The sequence below is a fragment of the Capra hircus genome (assembly GCF_001704415.2).
Source record: "Capra hircus breed San Clemente chromosome X unlocalized genomic scaffold, ASM170441v1, whole genome shotgun sequence".
Taxonomy (NCBI): domain Eukaryota; kingdom Metazoa; phylum Chordata; class Mammalia; order Artiodactyla; family Bovidae; genus Capra; species Capra hircus.
Window position 1 is genome coordinate 7,118,980 of NW_017189516.1, and position 24,350 is coordinate 7,143,329.

Sequence of the window (24,350 nt, forward strand, 5' to 3'; positions counted from 1 at the left end):
AGCTGAAGCTCCAATACTTTGTCCACTTGATGTGAACAACTGACTCATTGGAAAACACCCTGATGATGGTGAAGACTGAAGGCAGGAGGAGAAGGGGATGACAGAGGATGAGATGGTTGGATGGCACCACTGACTCTATGGATATGAGTTTGAGCAAGCTCTGGGAGTTGGTGATGGACAGGGAGGCCTGGGGTGCTGCAGTCCATGGGGTTGCAAAGAGTCAGACATGACTGAGTGACACAACTGTGACCAAATGTGATTTTTGGAGTAACATATATAAACTACTAAATATATATGATTTTTCCATCCACATCACATACGGATGTGAGAGTTGGACTGTGAAGATGGCTGAGCGCCAAAGAATTGATGCTTTTGAACTGTGGTGTTAGAGAAGACTCTTGAGAGTCCCTTGGACTGCAAGGAGATCCAACTAGTCCATTCTGAAGGAGATCAGCCCTGGGATTTCTTTGGAAGGAATGATGCTAAAGCTGAAATTCCAGTACTTTGGCCACGTCTTGCGAAGTGTTGACTCATTGGAAAAGACTCTGATGCTGGGAGGGATTGGGGGCAGGAGGAGAAGGGGACGACAGAGGATGAGATGGCTGGATGGCATCACTGACTCGATGGACGTGAGTCTGAGTGAACTCCGGGAGTTGGTGATGGACAGGGAGGCCTGGCGTGCTGCGATTCATGGGGTCACAAAGATTTGGACACGACTGAGCGACTGAACTGAACTGAACGCATATATATGGAATTTAGAAAGATGGTAATGATAACCCTGTATGAGAGACAGTAAAAGAGTCACAGATGTATAGAACAGTCTTTTGGACTCTGTGGGAGAGGGAGAGGGTGGCATGATTTGGGAGAATGGCATTGAAACGTGTATAATATCATATGTGAAACTAATTGCCAGTCCAGGCTCGATGCATGATACAGGATGCTCGGGGCTGGTGCACTGTGATGCCCCAGAGGGATGGTATGGGGAGGGAGGTGGAAGTGGGGTTCAGCATGGGGAACACATGTACACTCGTGGTAGATTCATGTTGATGTATGGCAAAACCAATGCAATATTGTAAAGTAATTAGCCTCCAATTAAAATAAATAAGTTTATATTAAAAAAATGAAGATATCCTTTATCCTTTAACTGAAAGAATTATTATTATTATAATTTCCATACTACCCAAAGTAATACCTATAGTTAATACAATTCCTATATTTCTATCTCTCCTCAGAGAACTGGAACAAATGACCCTAAAATTTGTATGACACTGGAAAAGATCTCCAACTGCCAAAGCAATCTTGAGAAAAAATAACAAAGCTGTCGATATCAGGCTCCGTGGTGCAAAGTTACACTACAAAACTACAATAATCAAAACATTATGGTATTGGCACAACAGACACATCGATCAATGGAAAAGAACATAGCCCAGAAATAAACTGATGCACATATAGTCAATTAATCTCCAATAAAGAAGGCAAGACAATACAGTGGGTGAAAGATAATTTCGTCAATAAAAGATGATGAGAAAACTAAATAATTACATGAACAAGAATCAAACTGGACTACTTCCTCACACCATATACAAAAATAAACTAAAAATGGATTATATAATTAAGACCTGAAACCATAAAATTTCTAGAAGAAAACATAAGCAGTAAACTCTTTGACATCAGACTTAGCAATATTTTTTGAACATGTCTTCCTCAGGAAAGGGAAACAAAACTAAAAATAAACAACTTGTAGGATATCAAACTAGAAAAAAAGCTTTTGCACAGCAAAGGAAACTATCAAGCAAACAAAAAGGAAGCCTACTGAATGGAAGAAGATATTTGTCAATAATATGACTGCTAAGGAGTTAATATCCAAAATAAACAAGTAAATCATGTACTCAACATCAAAATAACCCCAAACAACCTAATTAAGAAATGAACAGAGGACCTAAACAGACATTTTACCAAAGACCTACAGATGGCCAGCAGATGAATGAAAAGATGCTTAACATCACTAATGACCAAGGGAATGAAAATCAAACCAACTGAGATATCACTCCACATCTATCAGAATGTCCATTAACAAAAAAGACAACAAACAATGTGCTGGCAAGAATGTAGAGAAGAGGGAATCCTCATGCAATGTTAGTGTGATTGTAAATTGGTAAAGCCACAAAGGAAAACAGTATTAAGGTTCCTCAAAAAATTAAAAATAGAACTGCCACATGATCCAGCAATTTCATCTGTGTATTTACCTGAGGAGAACAAAAACACTAATTTAAAACCTATATGCATTCCAATGTTCCGTGCAGCAATTTTTATAATAACCAACATATGGAAACAACCTACATGTCCATCAATGACAAATGCATATAGATGTGTATCCCTAGAGGAGGGCATGACAATCCACTCCATACTCTTGTCAGGAAAATTCCATGGACAATGGAGCCTGACAGGCTATAGTCCATGAGGTTGCAAAGAGTCAGACATGACTGAAGTGATTGAGTACACAGATATGTGTGTGTGTATATACATATATTCGATGAAACATTAATATACCATTATAAAAATTTGCCATTTGCAAAACTATGAGTGGATCTACAAGGTACTATACTAAGTGGGATAAGCCAGAGAAAAACAAATACAACATGATCTCACTTATATGTGGACTCTAAAACACAAAATAAATGAACACATATAACAAAACATAAATGGTACTACAGATACAAAGAACAAACAGGTATTTGTGAGAAACAACATGAGTACAGTGAATAAATAGGTAAGGGAGATTAACAGGCACAAACTTCCAGTTGAGAAATAAGTGAATCATGGGTATGAAATGTACAGTGTGGGGAATATAGTCAGTCTTTGGTTACATATTGTACCTAGACTTATCATGCTGATCAGTTTCAAATGGATAGAAATATCGAATTACCATGTTGTGTAACAGGAACCAACACAGTTCTTCTGCAGGTCAATTATATTTCAAAAATAAATTCACAGAAAAAGAGATCAGATTTGTGGTTACCAAAACCGGGATGTGGGAGAAATAGAATCAGATACAGCAGCCAAAAGTAAAACTTCTAGTTTAAGTACTAGAGATGCAATATTCAACATAAGTATAATTAAGACTCTGGAAGAAACATAAGCTGGAATCAAGATTGCCGGGAGAAATCTCAATAACCTCAGATATACAGATGACACCACCCTTATGGCAGAAAGTGAAGAGGAACTAAAAAGCTTCTTGATGAAAGTGAAAGAGGAGAGTGAAAAAGCTGGCTTAAAGCTCAACATTCAGAAAATGAAGATCAAGGCATCTGGTCCCATCACTTCATGGCAAATAGATAACATTCAGAAAATGAAGATCATGGCATCTGGTCCCATCACATCATGGCAAATAGATGGGGAAACAGTGTCAGATTTTATTTTTTGGGCTCCAAAATCACTGCAGATGGTGACTGCAGCCATGAAATTAAAAGACACTTACTCTTTGGAAGAAAAGTTATGACCAACCTAGATAGCATGTTCAAAAGAAGAGACATTACTTTGCCGACTAAGGTCCGTCTAGTCAAGGCTATGCTTTTCCCAGTGGTCATGTATGGATGTGAGAGTTGGACTGTGAAGAAGGCTGAGCGCCAAAGAATTGATGCTTTTGAACTGTGGTGTTGGAGAAGACTCTTGAGAGTCCCTTGGACTGCAAGGAGATCCAACCAGTCCATTCTGAAGGAGATCAGCCCTAGGATTTCTTTGGAAGGAATGATGCTAAAGCTGAAACTCCAACTTTGGCCACCTCATGCGAAGAGTTGACTCATTGGAAAAGACTCTGATGCTGGGAGGGATTGGGGGCAGGAGGAGAAGGGGACGACAGAGGATGAGATGGCTGGATGGCATCACTGACTCGATGGACGTGAGTCTGAGTGAACTCCGGGAGTTGGTGATGGACAGGGAGGCCTGGCATGCTGCGATTCATGGGGTCGCAAAGAGTTGGACACGACTGAGCGACTGAACTGAACTGATGTCTTCTTCACAGAAATGTCTACTTATTGACTTACCTTTCACCTATTTTTTGATTTTTTAATATTGATTGGTTTATTTTTTGATGTTTAGCTGCATGAGCTCTTTGTATATTTTGGAGATAAATCACTTATCAGTTCCTTTGTTTGCAAACATTTTCTCCCCTCCTGAGGGTGGTCTTTTTTTGCTTATGGTTTCCTTTGCTGTGTAAAAGTTTTTAAGTTTAATTAGATCCCATTTATTTATTTTTATTTTCATTATTCTGGGAGGTGGATCAAAAAAAGTTTTTGTCGGAATTTATGTCAAAGAGTGTTCTGCCTAGGTTTTCCTCTAGGAGTTTTAAGTGTCTGGTCTTATATTTCAATATAGTGTTTTAACTGCAAAGCTGCTATGCAATATAGATTAAGTAGAAGAAATGGAGTAGCCATCATGGTCAACAAAAGAGTCCAAAATACAGTACTTGAATGCAATCTTAAAAATGACAGAATGATCTCTGTTCATTTCCAAGGCAAACCATTCAATATCACACTAATCCAAGTCTATACCCTAACCAGTAACACTGAAGAAGCTGAAGTTAAACAGTTCTATGAAGACCTAGAAGAACTTTTAGAACTAACACCCCAGAAAGATGTCCTTTACATTATAGGGGACTAGAATGCAAAAGTAGGAAGTCAAGAAAAACCTGGAGTAACAGGCAAATTTGGCCTTGGAGTACAGAATGAAGCAGGGCAAAGGCTAATAGAGTTTTGCTAAGAGAACACACTGGTCATAGCAAACACCCTCTTCCAACAACACAAGAGAAATCTCTACACATGGACATCACCAGATGGTCAACACTGAAATCAGACTGATTACATTCTTTGCAGTGAAAGATGGAGAGGCTCTACACAGTCAGCAAAAACAAGACCAGGAGCTGACTGTGGCTCAGATCATGAAGTCCTTATTGTCAAATTCAGAACTAAATTGAAGAAAGTAGGGAAAACCACTAAACCATTCAGGTATGACCTAACTCAAATCCCTTATGATTATACAGTGGAAGTGAGAAATAGATTTAAGGGCCTAGATCTGATAGATAGAGTGCCTGATGAACTATGGATGAAGGTTTGTGACATTGTACAGGACACAGGGATCAAAACCATCCCCATGGAAAAGAAATGCAAAAAACCAAAATGGCTGTCTGGGGAGGTCTTATAAGTAGCCGTGAAAAGAAGAGAAGCAAAAATCAAAGGAGAAAAGGAAAGACATAAGCATCTGAATGCAGAGTTCTAAAGAATAGCAAGGAGAGATAACAAAGTCTTCCTCCATGATCAATGCAAAGAAATAGAGGAAAAAATAGAATGGGAAAGACTAGAGATTTCTTCAAGAAAATTAGAGATATCAAGGGAACATTTCCTCCAAAGATGGGCTGATAAAGGACAGAAATGGTATGGACCTAACAGAAGCAGAAGATATAAAGAAGATGTGGCAAGAATACACAGAACTGTACAAAAAAGATCTTCATGACCCAGATAATCATGATGGTGTGATCACACACCTAGAGCCAGACATCCTGGAATGTGAAGTCAAGTGGGCCTTAGAAAGCATCACTATGAACAAAGCTAGTGGAGGTGATGGAATTCAAGTTGAGCTATTTCAAATCCTGAAAGATGATGCTGTGAAAGTGCTGCACTCAATATGCCAGCAAATTTGGAAAACTCAGCAGTGGCCACAGGACTGGAAAAGGTCAGTTTTCATCCCAATCCCAAAGAAAGACAATGCCAAAGAATGCTCAAACTACCGCACAATTGCACTCATCTCACATGCTAGTAAAGTAATGCTCAAAATTCTCCAGGCCAGGCTTCAGCAATACGTGAACCATGAACTTCCACACGTTCAAGCTGGTTTTAGAAAAGGCAGAGGAACCAGAGATCAAATTGCCAACATCCGCTGGATCATGGAAAAAGGAAGAGAGTTCCAGAAAAACATCTATTTCTGCTTTATTGACTATGCCAAAGCCTTTTACTGTATGGATCAAAATAAACTGTGGAAAATTCTGAAAGAGATGGGAATACCAGATCACCTGACCTGCCCCTTGAGAAATCTGTATGCAGGTCAGGAAGTAACCGTTAGAACTGGACATGGAACAACAGACTGGTTCCAAATAGGAAAAGGAGTATGTCAAGGCTGTATATTGTCACCTTGATTATTTAACTTATATGCAGAGTACATCATGAGAAACGCTGGGCTGCAAGAAGCACAAGCTGGAATCAAGATTGCTGGGAGAAATACCAATAACCTCAGATATGCAGATGGCACCACTCTTACGGCAGAAAGTGAAGAGGAACTAAAAAGTCTCTTGATGAAAGTGAAAGAGGAGAGTGAAAAAGTTGGCTTAAAGCTCAACATTCAGAAAACTAAGATCATGGTATCTGGTCCAATCATTTCATGGCAAATAGGTGGGGAAACAGTGTCAGGCTTTATTTTTGGGGGCCTCAAAATCACGGCAGATGGTGATTGCAGCCATGGAATTAAAAGATTCTTACTCCTTGGAAGGAAATTTATGACCAACCTAGATAGCATATTCAAAAGCAGAGACATTACTTTGCCAGCAAAGGCTATGGTTTTTCCAGTGATCATGCATCCATGTGAAAGTTGGACTGTGAAGAAAGCTGAGTGCCGATGTATTGATGTTTTTGAACTGTGGTGTTGGAGAAGACTCTTGAGAGTCCCTTGGACTGCAAGGAGATCCAACCAGTCCATTCTGAAGGAGATCAGCCCTGGGATTTCTTTGGAGGGAATGATGCTTAAGTTGAAACTCCAGTACTTTGGCCACCTCATGCGAAGAGTTGACTTATTGGAAAAGACCCTGACGCTGGGAGGGATTGGGGGCAAGAGGAGAACGGGATGACAGAGGATGAGATGGCTGGATGGCATCACCAATTCGATATACATGAGTTTGAGTGAACTCCAGGAGTTTTTGATGGACAGGGAGGCTTGGCATGCTAAGATTCATGGGGTCGCAACGTGTCAGATACGACTGAACGACTGAACTAAACTGAACTGAACTGAGGTGCAACTGATAGAAAATTTGTATATACTCTCAGAATAAGTTAACATTACAAAAATCACCTATATAATGAGTAGTCAGTGTCTGTGCTAAAGAATATATGATGTGTAAAAATATACTAAACGCAGAAATAAAACTTAGTTGGGTTTATGTATTTTTCCTTTTGGTTAACACTGAAACTGGTTTATATTCTCTGATCACAAATGAATTGATAAGAGAGAAACGTATCCCCGAAGCACGGTAAAAAAACGTCAGCCTTTGTCTTCTTCTTCAATTTGCACATGTATGTGAGTTGACTTAAAAGTAAATACTGTGATTTCAAAACAAATACTGGAGGTTGGTCCTAAGATGGCAGAGGAATAGGACAGGGAGACCCCTTTCTCCCCAACAAATTCATCAAAAGAACATTTTAACCCTGAGAAAATTCCACAAAACAACTTCTGAATGCTGGCAGAGGACATCAGGCACCCAGAAAAGCAGCACATTGTCTTTGAAAGGAGGTAGGATAAAACATAAAAGACAAAAAGAGAGACAAAAGCGGTAGGGACGGAGCTCCATGCCAGGAAGGGAGTCTTAAAAGAGAGAGAAGTTTCCAAACACCAGGAAACATTCTCACTGCCAAGTCTGTAGCAAGCCTTGGAACCACAGAGGGCAACAAACTGGGAGGAAAAATAAATGAATAATTAAAACCCACAGATTACATGCCCAATGGTAACTCGCCCAGCAGAGAAGCAGCGCAAATGCCTGCATTTGCCACTAGCAAGCCGGGGCTGCGTAGGGAGGCAGGGGCTACATTACTTAGACTAAGGACCCAGCCTGAATGCCCTGAGGGCAACAATCTAAGGGAACTAACGGGATAACAAACGAGACTGTGGGATAACTACCACGTGAACAGCCCTAACCTGAGACACCACCATGCCTGCTCACAGAACAAAGGATTTAACAGAGGCAACTGGCTGCAGACTGGTCCATCCCCCTCCGGTGACAGGCAGACAAGGGCAGCCAGAGCCAGAAGGGAATAATCGCAGCCCCAGAGAGGCATTATCTACCAAAATGCAAGCAGGTTTCTTTGCTAACCAAGACTTGTAGGATTCTGGACAGTCAACATCCGCCTGAGAAGGTGCACGGGTTGGTTGTACACCCAGAAAACTGAGTGGCAGGGACAGGGAAGGCAATAAGTCGCAGCGACTGTGCTCGCCAAACACCTGGTCACCTGAGCTGCTTGGACCTGAGAAGGGCACAAAACGCAGGCCCAACCAAGTCTGCGCCTCTGAGGACTACCTGAGTACCTGAATCTGAGCGGCTTAGACCTGTGAAGTGCATACAACCCAGGGTCGGTCTCAGACAGTTCCTGGCAGAGCAACGTAGAGCCTAAGCAGTGTAGACTGGGAAAGCACACACGCTGTGAGCGGGGGAAAACCAGTGTGGCTGAGACACTGCGAGCACATGCCAGTGTTATTTGTTTGCAGCGTCCCTCCTTCCCCATAGCACGACTGAATCAGTGAGCCTATAAAAGTGTCCACCACCGCCCCCTTGTGCCAGGGCAGAAATTAGACGCTGAAGAGACCGGCAAATAGAAGAAGCTAAACCAGAGGGAACCTCCATGGAAGTGACAGGTGCAACAGATTAAAACCCTGTAGTTAGCACCAACTACATAGGAAGGGGCTTATAGATCTTGAGAAATATAAACTGAATCAAGGAATTATCCAAAAATGAACTGACCTCACACTGCCCACAAAACCAGAGAAAGTCCTAGATATATTTTTACTACCATTCTTAAATTTTTATTTTTTTTTAAATTTTAAGTCCTCTATTACTCCTTTAATTTTCATTTTTATAACCAACGATTAGTTTTCAAAAAAACAACAAAAAGAGACCCTATTTTTTAAAGCAAACTTCATATATATATTTTATAATTTTTGTGATTTTTTTTTCTTTTTCTTTAATATTGTATTTTTAAAAATCCAACCTCTACTCTAGATTTTTAATCTTTGCTTTTTGGTACTTATTATCAATTTTGTACCTTTAAGAACCCAATCTTCAGTACCCATTTTTACTTGGCAGTGAGATTACTGGCTTGACCTCTCTCTCCCTCTTTGGACTTTCCTTTTTCTCCACCAGGTCGCCTCTATCTTCTCCCTATCCCTTCTCTTCTCTGCCCAACTCTGTGAATCTCTTTGTGTGTTCCAGAGGGTGGAGAACACTTAGGGAACTGATTACTGGCTGGATCTGTCTCTCTACTTTTGATACCCCCCTTTATCCTCCTGGCCACCTCTATCTCCTACCTCCCTCTTCTCTTCTCTGTATAACTCCGTGAACATCTCTGAGCATTCCAGACTGTGGAGCACACATAAGGAAGTGATTACTGGCTAGCTTGCTCTCTCCTCTTTTGATTCCACCTCATGTCACCCTGATCACCTTTATCTCCCTCCTCCCTCTTCTCTTCTCCACGTAACTCTGTCAACCTCGCTGGGTGTCCCTCACTGTGGAGAAACTTTTCATCTTTAACCTAGATGTTTTATCAACAGTGCTGTATAGATGAAGAAGTCTTGAGGCTACTGTAAAAATAAGACTGAAAACCAGAAGCAGGAGGCTTGAGTCAAAATACTGAGAACACCAGAGAACTCCTGACTCCAGGGAACATTAATCGACAGGAGCTCATCAAACGCCTCCATACCTACACTGAAACCAAGCACCACCCAAGGGCCAACAACTTCCAGAGCAAGACATACTATGCAAATTCTCCAGCAACACAGGAACACAGCCCTGAGCTTCAAGATACAGGTTGCCCAAAGTCACTTCAAACCCACTGATATCTCATAACTCATTACTGGACACTTCACTGCACTCCAGTGAGAAGAAATCCAGCTCCACCCACCAGAACAATGACACAAGCTTCCCTAACCAGGAAACCATGACAAGCCACTGATACAACGCCACCCACAGTGAGGAAACTCTACAATAAAGAGAACTCCACAAACTGCCAGAATACAGAAAGGCTACCCCAAACATAGCAACATAAACAAGATGAAGAGACAGAGGAATACCCAGCAGGTAAAGGAACAGGAGAAATCCCCAAGAAACCAAACAAAACAGGAAGATATAGGGAATCTACCTGACAAAGAATTCCGAATAATGATAGTGAAAATGATCCAAAATCTTGAAAACAAAATGCAATAACAGATAAATAGCCTGGAGACAAGGATTAAGAAGATGCAAGAAAGGTGTTTAACAAGGACTTAGAAGAAATTAAAAAGAGTCAATATATAATGAATAATGCAGTAAATGAGATCAAAAACACTCTGGAAGGAACAAACAGTAGAATAAGGGAGGCAGAAGATAGGATTAGTGAGGTAAACATAGAATGTAGAAATAAATGAATCAGAGAGGAAAAAAGAAAAATGAATTAAAAGAAATGAGGACAATCTCATAAACCTCTGGGACAATGTTAAATGCCCCAACATTCAAATCATAGGAGTCCCAGAAGAAGAAGACAAAAGGAAAGCCCATGAGAAAATACTTGAGGAGATAATAGTTGAAAACTTCCCTAAAATGGGGAAGGAAATAATCACCCAAGTCCAAGAAACACAGAGAGTCCCAAACAGGATAAACCCAAGGTGAAACACCCAAGACACATATTAATCAAATTAACAAAGATCAAACACAAAGAACAAATATTAAAAGCAGCAAGGGAAAAACAACAAATAACACACAAGGGGATTCCCATAAGGATAACAGCTGATCTTTCCATAGAAACTCTTCAGGCAAGGAGGGAATGGCAGGACATACTTAAAGTGATGAAAGAAAATAACCTACAGGCCAGATTACTGTACTGAGCAAGGATCTCATTCAAATATGAAGGAGAAATCAAAAGCTTTACCAACAAGCAAAAGCTGAGAGAATTCAGCACCACCAAACCAGCTCTTCAACAAATGCTAAAGAATACTCTCTAGACAGGAAACACAGAAAGCATGTATAAACTCGAACCTAAAACAAAAAAGTAAATGGCATCAGGATCATACTTATCAATAATTACCTTAAACATAAATGGGTTGAATGCCCCAACCAAAAGGCAAAGACTGGCTGAATGGATACAAAAACAAGACCCCTATATATGTTGTCTACAAGAGACCAACCTCAAAACAAAGGACACATACAAACTGAAAGTGAAGGGCTGGAAAAAGATATTCCACACAAATAGAGACCAAAAGAAAGTAGGAGTAGCAATATTCATATCAAATAAAATAGACTTTTAAAAAAGGCTGTGAAAAGAGACAAAAAAGGACACTGCATAATGATCAAAGGTTTTATCCAAGAAGATATAACAACTATAAATATATATGCACCCAACAAAGGAGCACCTCAATATGTAAGACAAATGCTAACAAGTATGAAAAGGGAAATTAACAATAACACAATAATAGTGGGAGACTTTTAATACCCCACTCACACGTATGGATAGATCAACTAAACAGAAAATTAACAAGGAAGCACAAGCTTTAAATGATACAGTAGACCAGTTAGACCTAATTGATATCTATAGGACATTTTACCCTAAAACAATGAATTTCACCTTTTTCTCAAGTGTACATGGAACCTTCTCCAGGATAGATCACATCCTAGGCCATAAATCTAGCCTTGGTAAATTCAAAAAAACTGAAATCATTCCAAGCATCTTTTCTGACCACAATGCAGTAAGATTAGATCTCAATTACTGGAGAAAAGCTATCAAAAAATCCAACATATGGAGGCTGAACAACATGCTTCTGAATAACCAAAAATCACAGAAGAAATAAAAAATAAAACAAGATATGCATAGAAACGAATGAAAATGAAAACACAACAACCCAAACTGTGGGACACTGTAAAAGCAGTGCTAAGGGGAAGGTTCATAGCAATACAGGCATACCTCAAGAAATAAGAAAAAACTTAAGTAAATAACTTAACTCTACACCTAAAGCAACTAGAAAAGGAAGAAATGAAGAACTTCAGGGTTAGTAGAAATAAAGAAATATTAAAAATTAGGGTATATGATATTATACATGTTTCAATGCCATTCTCCCAAATCATCCCACCCTCACCCTCTCCCACAGAGTCCAAAAGACTTTGATACATCTGTGTCTCTTTTGCTGTGTCGCATATAGGGTTATTGTTACCATCTTTCTAAATTCCATATATATGTGTACAGATTCATGGTAGCAGATTCATGCTGATGTATGGCAAAAACAATACAATACTCTAATGTAATTAGTCTCCAATTAAAATAAATAAATTAAAAAAATTCCATATATATGTGTACAGCCATGGCGGATTCATGTTGATGTATGGCAAAACCAATACAATACAGTAATGTAACTAGCCTCCAATTAAAATAAATAAATTTAAAAATTAGGGTGGAAATAAATGCAAAATAAACAAAAGAGACCATAACAAAAATCAACAAAGCCAAAGTGGTTCTTTGAGAGGATAAATAAAATTGACAAACCATTAGCCAGACTCATCAAGAAACAAAGGGAGAAAAATCAAATCAGTAAAATTAGAAATGATAATGGAGAGATTACAACAGACAACACAGAAAGACAAAGGATCATAAGAGACTACTATCAGCAATTATATGCCAACTAAAATGGACAACATGGAAGAAATGGACCAATTCTTAGAAAAGTACAACCTTCCAAAACTGAACCAGGAAGAAATAGAAAATCTTAACAGACCCATAATAAGCACAGAAATTGAAACTGTAATCAGAAATCTTCCAGCAAACAAGAGCCCAGGTCCAGACGCCTTCACAGCTGAATTCTACCTAAAATTTAGAGAAGAGCTAACACCTATCCTACTCAAACTCTTCCAGAAAATTGCAGAGGAAGGTAAACTTCCAAACTCATTCTATGAGGCCACCATCACCCTAATACCAACACCTGACAAAGATGCCACGCACAAAAAAGAAAACTACAGGCCTATATCACTGATGAACATAGATGCAAAAATCCTTAATAAAATTCTAGCAATCAGAATCCAACAACACATTAAAAAGATCATACATCATGACCAAATAGGCTTTATCCCAGGGATGCAAGGATTCCTCAATATCTGCAAATCAAACAATGTAATATACCACATTAACAAATTAAAATATAAAAGCCATATGATTATCTCAATAGATGCAGAGAAAGCCTTTGACAAAATTCAATATCCATTTATGATAAAAACCCTCCAGAAAGCAGGAATAGAAGGAACATACCTCAATATAATAAAAGCTATATATGACAAACCCACAGCAAACATTATCCTCAATGGTGAAAAATTGAAAGCATTTTCCCGAAGGTCAGGAACAAGAAAAGGGTGCCCACTCTGACCACTACCATTCAACATAGTTTTGGAAATTTTGGCCACAGAAATCAGAGCAGAAAAAGAAATAAAATGAATCCAGATTGGAAGCAAAAGAAGAAAAACTCTCACTGTTTGCAGATGACATGATCCTCTACATAGAAAACTCTAAAGACTCTACCAGAAAATCACTAGAGCTAATCAATGAATATAGTAAAGTTGCAGGATATAAAATCAACACACAGAAATTCCTTGCATTCCTATACACTAATAATGAGAAAATGGAAAGAGAAATTAAGGAAACAATTCCATTCACCATTGCAACAAAAAGAATAAACTACTTAGGAATATATCTACCTAAAGAAACAAAAGACCTATATATAGAAAACTATAAAACACTGGTGAAAAAATCAAAGAGGACACTAACAGATGGAGAAATATACCATGATCATGGATCGGAAGAATCAATATAGTGAAAATGAGTATACTACCCAAAGCAATCTATAGATTCAATGCAATCCCTATTAAACTACCAATGGTATTTTTCTCAGAGCTAGAAGAAATAATTTCACAATTTCTATGGAAATACAATAAACCTCAAATAGTGAAAGCAATCTTGAGAAAGAAGAATGGAACTGGAGGAATCAACCTGCCTGACTTCAGGCTCTACTACAAAGTCACAGTCATCAAGGCAGTATTGTACTGGCACAAAAACAGAAATGTCGATCAATGAAACAAAATAGAGAGCCCAGAGATAAATCCACACACCTATGGACACCTTATCTTTGACAAAGGAGGCAAAAATATACAATGGAGAAAAGACAATCTCTTTAACAAGTGGTGCTGGGAAAACTGGTCAACCACTAGTAAAAGAATGAAACTAGAACACTTTCTAACACCATGCACAAAAATAAACTCAAAATCGATTAAAGATCTAAACCTAAGACCAGAAACTATAAAACTCCTAGAGGAGAACAGAGGCAAAACACTCTCTGACATAACTCACAGCAGGATCCTCTATGATCCATTCCCAGAATATTGGAAATAAAAGCAAAAATAAACAAATGGGACCTAATTAAAATTAAAAGCTTCTGCACAACAAAGGCAACTATCAGCAAGGTGAAAAGACAGGCTTCAGAATGGGAGGAAATAATAGCAAATGAAGCAACTAACAATGAATTAATCTCAAAAATATACAAACAACTCCTGCAGCTCAATTCCAGAAAAATAAATGACCCAGTCAAAAAAATGGGCTGAAGAACTAAGCAGACATTTCTCCAAAGAAGACATACTGATGGCTAACAAACACATGAAAAGATGCTTAACATCACTCATTATCAGAGAAATGAAAATCAAAACCACAATGAGATACCATTGCACGCCAGTCAGAATGGCTGCTATCCAAAAGTCTACAAGCAATAAATGCTGGAGAGGCTGTGGAGAAAAGGGAACCCTCTTACACTGTTGGTAGGAATGCAAACTAGTACAGTGACTATGGAGAACAGTGTGGAGATTCCTTAAAAAACTGGAAATAGAACTGCCATAAGACCCAGCAATTCCACTGCTGGGCATACACACTGAGGAAACCAGAATTGAAAGAGACACGTGTACCCCAATGTTCATCATAGCACTGTTTATAATAGTGAGGACATGGAAGCAACCTAGATGTCCATCAGCAGATGAATGGATAAGAAAGCTGTGGTACATATACATAATGGAATATTACTCATCCATTAAAAAGAATACATTTGAATCAGTTCTAATGAGGTGGATGAAACTGGAGCCTGTTATACAGAGTGAAGCAAGCCAGAAAGAAAAACACCAATACAGTATACTAACGCATATATATGGAATTTAGAAAGATGGTAATGATAACCCTGTATTTGAGACAGCAAAAGAGACACAGATATATAGAACTGTCTTTTGGACTCTGTGGGAGAGGGCGAGGGTGGGATGATTTGGGAGAATGGCATTGAAATCTGTATAATATATGTGAAACCAATCGCCAGTCCAGGTTCAATGCATGATACAGGATGCTCGGGGCTGGTGCACTAGAATGATCCACAGGGATGGTATGGGGAGGGAGGTGGAAGGGGGGTTCAGGATGGGGAACATGTGTACACCCATGGCGGACTCATGTTGATGTATGGCAAAACCAATACAATATTGTAAAGTAATTAGCCTCCAATTAAAATAAATAAATTTATATTCAAAAAAACAAATACTGACATAAAACACCATCTGATACTCTGCAAATGCAGACTAGGCCTTAAACTTAAAATATTTTGACAATTAACAGTTCAAAACAAAACGTATTTATAATTTATACCTTTGCTCCATCGGAAATACTGTCCCAGTTTCCACCACTCAAAGAGAACTTTCCATTGCCTATACGCAGCAATATCTCTTCAGGAGTATCATTGGGCCCATTAGCAAAGGGAGTGTAGCTATCAAAAAAAAGATTTAAATATACATGAGGCCTAACATACATATTAAATCTAACTGAAAATGATGAGTATAGAACTACAAGTATATTTACTGTAGCAAATTAAGAATATCATCTAAAATTTCCCTTTACTGTTCATATAAAATTTTACATTTCAAACAATGAACTTAATGAGTTATATAATGAAATGATTCTTGCCTACATCAATTTTTTTTTACCTTTGATCTGTGAATAAATATAAAATAAAGGTAGTTGTATGTAACAATACATACTGAAAATCAACACAAATTTTGAATTCACATGCATAAGTTAGGAACCCAAATATACCTACTATGAAGAAAGTAATTTTATACATTTATTGAATAGGCTCAAATTTATCAATATTATCAGTGAAAACAAAGTAAGTATTTTAAACTAATGTCTATCAAAAACTGGTTAAATATATCAATATAACAGAAAAATCCTTTATAGCCATTAAAATTAGGAAAACAAATACACTGTTTGAAGTTAAAGTGGTTTAGAAAATTATTATAGAATGACAAAAAGTGGTCACTTTTGTACCATTTTAAAAATGGTACCATTTTTAAAATGGTATTCAGATTTGGGGATAGAAAGATTTATGGCTAAAAAGTATGAGAAAAATGCCTTAATATGTTAATTCCCTCTAGTTGAGATAACACTAAACACACATACCTATCACATACACACAAAATGCTTTGTTTAGTGATAAGTAAATATTTGGAAGTAGCTATCTAGAAATGATATCCAATGGTTTGAAACCAATACTGCTGACTGCTGTTCCCATGCAAACATTAGCTACTTCTAACTTTTAGCACTTCCTGTGGTCTATGACCAGAGAAGGCAATGGCACCCCACTACTGTACTTTTGCCTGGAAAATCCCATGGATGGAGGAGGTAGGCTGCAGTCCATGGGGTCGCTAGAGTCAGACACGACTGAGTGACTTCACTTTCACTTTTCACTTTCATGCATTGGAGAAGGAAAGGGCAACCTACTCCAGCATTCTTGCCTGGAGAATCCCAGGGATGGATGGAGGAGCCTGGTGGGCTGCTGTCTATGGGGTCGCACAAAGTTGGACACGACTGAAGTGACTTAGCAGCAGCAGCAGTGGTCTATGACTAAATATATTGCACATATTTAGAAGTACATGGAATATACTGACATATGTGATTATGATCAATCCAATAAATAACTTGGAGTCACTATTTTCATAACTTATCCTTATAAATCTCCTGCTATGGCAAGCATATTTAATTATCAGTTCAGTTCAGTTCAGTCACTCAGTTCTGTCTGACTCTTTGTGACCCCATGTACCACAGCACGCCAGGCCTCCCTGTTCATCACCAACTCCCAGATTTCACCCAAACTCATGTGCATCGAGTTGGTGATGCCATCCAGCCATCTAATCCTCTGTCATTCCATTCTCCTCCTGCCCTCAATCTTTATATTTAATTATACTAAATGCCTTTTTAAAGCTGGAGAAGGAAATGGCAACCCACTTCAGTATTCTTGCCTGGAAAACTCCATGCACCGAGGAGCCCAGTGGGCTAAAGTCCAAGGGATCTTAAAGAGTCAACCACAACCGAGCACATCAGCACAGCCTTTTTAAAAAAGTTATACCTAAGGACATTTTGATTACATTAAAATTCTTCAAATTCTATTTTATGCATTATACTTTGCTAAACCTAGCCTTTATCTACAGTTATAAATGTTTACTTCTAAATAAAAGTGCTACTTATTATTAAGAATAAAATAGCACTTGTATTATTTATAAACTAACAATATTCAACATAATCCAATGGCTACATTTTTTAGTATTTCTTTATTCTTTTAACACATTTGCATGTGTTTCTGTATTTTAATATTCTATTATTATTTTGTGTAGGTTTGTAATAAAGCTCAATCACACTGAATCTCTACTGCCAAGAAAACCAAAATTCAAGTACTTAAAAAAAATAACATCAGCAAGTGCAGTGGGTAAGCACCTGCTGAACTGTTAAATGATTTTATGCTAAGGTAAACATTTTGAATGTATAATACACTTAAACATAAAATATCAAAATAAGAATATATGCTCTATTTTTAGAAGTTTTTGTCCCAGTTGAAGAATGTTTTAACTATGTGTCTAAATAGTGCCTCATTAAACACCTTATTTTTTTTTAAATTTTATAAGTATACAATATATAATATTTTAGAGTAGTGATAGCATTTTCCTTAAGGTAATTTTCATCTGTCCTCTTTCTAGATGAAAATATACAAGTGAAATTAAAATAATGATGTGAATTAATTTGAATATATAAATTCCTTACCCAGCCAACATTGTATAAAAAAGGACTCCCAGACTCCAAATATCACAAGCAGCATCATAGCCTTGTTGCATAAGAACCTGAGAAAGGAAATACTCATTATCTGGTACTACTCAGTATAACTCAGTTTCGTCATCTAAAAAAACGTTGTGTTTCTAATAATCTCACAGTGCTCACAATTAAAAAACTTAGCTCATTTTAATCTTTTCAAAATTAATTAACTTAAAGGCAGTTTTCTGCAATTAACAAACATCCAATAAGTGACTATTAATAAGGTGATTAAGCAATATGAATGATACAAAAAAATCTTTTTTTAAAGTATGATTCCTGATCTCAATGAACTTTCACTCCATCTCTTAGGAAAATCAGACATATCAAAATTTAAAACAACATGTACAGAGAGCTTCATATATTCTACACAGAATATTGAATTTTAACCCTGACACCGACTCTATGAGATAGATATTATTTCCATTTTGCAGATGAAAAAACTGGGGCAAATGTTAAGCAATTTGCCTGATATCACAAACCTAATGAGTGGTGGAGCAATTACTCTAGAGCCTGTGCCTTTAACATCTATGATAATTGTTTCTCTACTGCACAGGAGATGGTAAGATCATATATAATCTTATGAAAGCAAGATGAATTTATATTTTACAAAAAAGATTCATGTCTTTAAAAATTAGTATATTTCTGGATCAGAAACACACATCTGATAAATTCTGAACGGTTTCGTTAATTTTTGATATCATAATTTAGGTAGCTCTTTTTTCTCTTGAGGCTAGCGTTAAATAAATATGTTAAATAAATAACATATTCATTATATATTCATGTGAATTTTCCCTGTGAATTTAATAGCTAGTATGAGGTGAAATGAGCTCTTTTTATTAAATTTAGAAAAACAAACCCACTGATAAAGCCTTTGTAAATAGAAACAAAATAGAAACATTATTAATGCATTAATACTGGGGACTGCATAATCACCAGAATGGATATTTCATTTATAAAAGTCTAAACATATTAATACTTGGCTATGACAATGGCCAAACATGAATAATAAATATCTACCTTAAAATCCAAGGTAGATATTTATTATAATTTATATATTTATACATATATTTATAAATTTATAAAATTTATATATATTATTAAATTTTACATAAAAATTAAATTTATATATTTTATTAAATTTATATATTTATAAATTTATATAAATTTATAAAATTTTAATATAAACTCATAAATACATAAATTTATTGTAATATATATTTATATTTATAATGGTTTTTCCATGGTCAAAGTACATAAGAACACACATATGTACAAACTTGAGAAGCTGAAGAGGTTATCAAAATACCTATATAACTGGCTAATATAAATAACACAAGTAGAGACTACAAAGGCCCTAAAAATAATAAGGTAGAGCTAAAACAGTTCACATCATAAGTCTAACCTGGCATCCTCTAGTGAAACATAAACCTCTTTTGCTTTATTCCCCTTCTATCTTTCCCTTTCTCATGACTTCTCACAGTTCTGGGCATCACCATGTTTTCTCTGGTTCCCTTAAGACAGTATTTTCAAAGGTTCCCAGATGATCCAGTGCACAACCAAGATTGAGGGACTGCTTAGGAACTTGTTGTACAAGCAAGGTTTAAACAGTGAGTCAGCACTAGGTATTGCATACTCCCATAACCTTCCAAGTTAATGAGACAAAAGGCACTGGAGGTGTCATACTGCTTAATGTAATTAAGGCCAACCATGAAAAACCTATTTCAGTTTTACCACACACAAATCTAGTTTGTCTGAGTAAAGAAGAGGTAGCCTACTTTTGTTCTAGAGCAGGTCTCAAAGTCCTATAATAATAATATACAGCCATAAAAGAAACAAGACATTGTGGCGGGATGAATGAAAGTGCCAAGTTGCTTCAGTCCTGTCCGACTCTGCAGCCTTATGGACCATAGCCCGCCAGGCTCCTCTGTCCACTAGATTATTCAGGCAAGAATACTGGAGTGGGTTGCCATGCCCTTCTTCAGGGGACCTTCCTAACCCAGGGATCGAATCCAGATCTCTTATGCCTTCGGCATTGGCAGGCGGGTTCTTTACCACTAGAGCCACCTGGGAAGCCCAAGAATGAAAGAGTACTGTGTAAAAAGTAACATGTTTCACACCTTCTTATTTGCATAAAGTTAAATACAAAGAAGACGGAAGTCACAATTAAAGTAGTTAATGACGTTACCTTCTCTCTCATTTGGCTTCCCAAATCAGCAAAATGTAACAGAGATTCTCATTCCCTGTGCTCTGAAGTTCAAATTAATTCATATTTGGAGCAAAATACATGAAGGCCCAAAGCCAGAGCAAGGCAGAGTAATTTCACATTGACTTTTTTTTTGGCTGTGTTGGGTCTTGGTTGAAGCATGTGGGATCTTCATTGCAGCAGGCAGGCTTTTGGTTGCAGCATGAGGGATCTCTAATTCCCTGACCATGCCCCCTGCATTAGGGAGCATGGAGCCTTAACCACTGAACCACCAGTGAAGTCCCTCACATTTACTTATGTAAAAGAGTTACAAGCACAGCATCCATCCAATGTATTGTAAATTCCTTAAGTTCAGGATTATTCTTAGACCTCAGTAGGCATTAAATATTGGTTGAATAATAAGATAGATTTGCTTTTTAAAAAAGAACAAAATATTTTTGAGATATACTAATTTTTGTGAAGTAGCCATAATAGAAAACCACATCTATTAAGTAAGTAAGTCTTAGAAGGTGACTAAATTGATGCATATCAAAAAAGAAATGAATTGTTCCTTACTAAGCTGAAATTGCACTACTAATTTGTTTCTCTCTTAGTAAGTAAGGGCTTTTTATGCGCTGTGATGAAATAATGAATTTATATTCTCATAAATGCTATTATTGAACTTCCCACATGGATCAGTAGTAAAGAATCCACCTGTCAATGCAGAAGGCGCAGGAGACAAAAGTTCAATCCCTGAGTCGGGAAGATCCCCTGGAGGATAAAACAGTAACTCACTCCAGTATTCTTGTATGGGAAATCCCATGGAGCCTGTCTGGCTACAGTCCATGGGTCCGCAAGGAGATGGACATGACTGAAAAACTGCATATGCACGCACAAATGCTATTATTTATTCAAATATCTACATGGACATTTGAATCTTTCTGATTCTGGTTTAAAAGATAACACATTTCATACAATTCACTAATAATTTTTGAAAGAGTCTGAAATTTAAGAAACAAATCTTACCCCAAACCTCTGTTTTTTATTCATAACCATTAATAAATATGCATTCATTGCTGGCAGAGACCTCAGACTTGATAATAAAACTTTTCAAAGCATTTTGAAGATACAAATAATATGCTAGCCAAAGGCACTTCAGACATTAGAGGCATTAGTTACAGAGAAGTGGTCTCTACTTGCCCAGACCTTCACTATTACAACGCTGAAAGTGTCTAACTACAATGGAAGCCTATTAGGATAAAAAACATCAGTGAGCTATATCCTACTCTGCAGACTTGCACTCACTTGAAAATGTTTATCTAATCATTAATCTAAACATAGACATGTATATTTTTCATTTTACTGTCTGTTTTTAAGATCTTTATTTGGGACACATTCATTCTTAACCTTTTCCAGGGAAAAGTACCCATTATACCAAGGAATCTAGGTCTACAAGATTCAGTGAATATTAAAAAAATCAGCTATTAAAGTGGTTATTCTATACTCTACTGTTGTGTCTACTGCATAAATATTCTATAACATTTATGACAATATACTCTATATTTTATAGAAGAGCCTTATCCTCAATAGTCTATATTTCTATTCTATAAAAATATTAAAATGTCCTAGAAAAGCTAAATTTTAATGTCTAAGTTATATCCCTTACACCTGAGGGCCTTACAATAACCCCTTCTTGGTTCATGCATCCATATCAATTTTCTATGAATATACTTAAAACAGATTAAAGCACATCCTCTGGACACATACATAATTTCTTATAGGGCAAATCTTATCATTAAAACCCTATAAAGCAGATGTTATATTTCTTCCTCAACATTAACATCTTAAAGGAAGATTAAATAAATTTTAACATGGGGATTTCTCATTATAAGAAAGTTACTTTCCCACTTTCTACATTTTTATTTTCAACACTAGAAATATTATTTTTCTAATAGCTACATTAAATACAGACTTATTGATATTTAAATATAAGAAATATGCTTATATTTTTATAGAAATATAAAAAGTATAAAAATATTTTATATCTGATATGCAATATTTTCCAGAAGAGCTAGTATTTAGTGTAAAATAAATAAAAATATGCACATGAGATACGAATTCATCCTCAAATTATTTTATTCTTCCTCTGACTTGATAAATTCTATTTTTCAAATCTGAGTCTATCTGTGTACTTGAATTTATGTTAAACATATGATAATTCATGAATGAGCATTGTTTGTAACGTTTAAGAACAATTCTTGTCTTTTACGAGCAAAACTTATAAAGAATCTATATTACCAATGCCATCCCTGATTCACTTTTTAATCAATCATACTTTTATTGCAGTGGGAACTGTTACCATCAAAGCTTCCATCCCCATTATCAGAACTGACAAGACTGCTGGAGCTTGCCAAATGTTGAACATGCACCCCTTGACTTCCTCAGCATCATCTTTCTGGACTCTATTCTTTAAGATCTACATATGAATGTTATCTACCAAGAAAAAAAACCCCTTTTTATAAAAATCCCTATAAAGCTGTTTTCTTCATGAATTAGAAGACCTTACAGACAATCAGGGATGGCACTGCCCATGTTATGTATAATTCTAAACAATATAAACCATCTCATGTTCAGCACAAACCAAAATATCTGAAAACCTATCCTGACTTTGTGAATGCTGGGTCTTGAAAAAATCATTTAAGTACTTTGAGTCTCAGTGTCCTCATTTAGAATATGTAATATGTTGAAGGTAGAGTTACCTCTACTCTCTGACTAGTTCTAAAATGGTATGATTCTGAAACCATTATAAAACCCAACAGAATAGAACAATATGATTATTATATTCAGGTTGGTTGCAGATGCTAGTGATTAGTCTAAATATTTATATTGGGCATTATCAGAATTCAATGATTTAAAGAGCTTTATAGTTGGGAAAGGGCTTCTCTGGTGGCTCAGACAGTAAAGAAGCTGCCTGCAAGCAGGAGACTTGGGTTAGATCCCTGGGTTGTGAAGATCCCCTGGAGGAGAAAATGGCATCCCACTCCAGTATTCTGCCTGCAGAATTCCATGGACAGAGGAGCCTAGCGGGCTACAGTACATGGGGTCACAGAGTTGGACATGACTGAGTGACTAACACAAAGGACAAGATCACTTGGCTTTTACTACCTACCATAAAGCTGACATATAAGATACCAAATGCAGTCAACTAAAGGAAAAGAATAAAAGGCAAATACTGAAGTTTTAAAGAATACCTCAGGTGCTACAAAGTTTGCAGTATAGCATGGAGTTAACAGAAGTCCATTTTCTCCTCGAAGTTGTTTTGCAAACCCAAAATCACAGATCCTAATGGAGTCTGCATTGGCTGATTCATCCATGTATAAAATATTACTAGGTTTAAGATCACGATGAACAACCTTGAACATTAAAAAAAAAAGGATGACATTTCTATAGCTAACTATTATAAGTTAATATATTTCCAAGAAAAGAAACTGTCTCAATCATGAAATTTTGAAAATGACACTTTCTCCAACCTTGATAGCCTTGACAACCTGAAGTATATAGGTGAATTATCCCTATCAGATAGATGTGCCAGTTTTTATCAGGCCACCAGTTTTTTTAATCATTTTCAATCTCAAAGCTGAATTCTCAATTCCACTTGTAGATATAATGAACTAAGACCCTATTCAAACCTCCTCACTATGGTAACCAAATATGAAACCGGAGTTAAAAGAAAAAAAAAATAAACTGCCTTGAAGACATTGGAGAATGAGCAAAAGGAGATAAGATTCTGGTGGGGAATACATACTTGGCTGAAGGAGGGAGTTGCATGAGTAGGTTCCCATTATCTGTGGCTTTTAGCAGAAAGCTATGTACAGTTCCTGTGGCACACAGTGGTAGTGAAGGAATGCAGAAAAGCCCATGATCTTTCTGGCCTGAAGCACCAGAAAAGAAATGCTGGGAAACCATGA

The 24,350-nt window shown here is 37.0% G+C and overlaps 1 protein-coding gene across 1 annotated transcript in view; it reads right to left on the minus strand.

The window, feature by feature from the left end:
* Positions 1–24,350, minus strand: part of RPS6KA6 (ribosomal protein S6 kinase A6) — a gene marked incomplete at its 5' end in the record, with an annotated part of 53,382 nt that overhangs the window by 23,944 nt on the left and 5,088 nt on the right. The window contains 3 exon segments of the mRNA XM_018044000.1: positions 15,708–15,825; positions 18,153–18,229; positions 23,634–23,795. Coding sequence (XP_017899489.1) covers positions 15,708–15,825; positions 18,153–18,229; positions 23,634–23,795 — 357 coding nt within the window.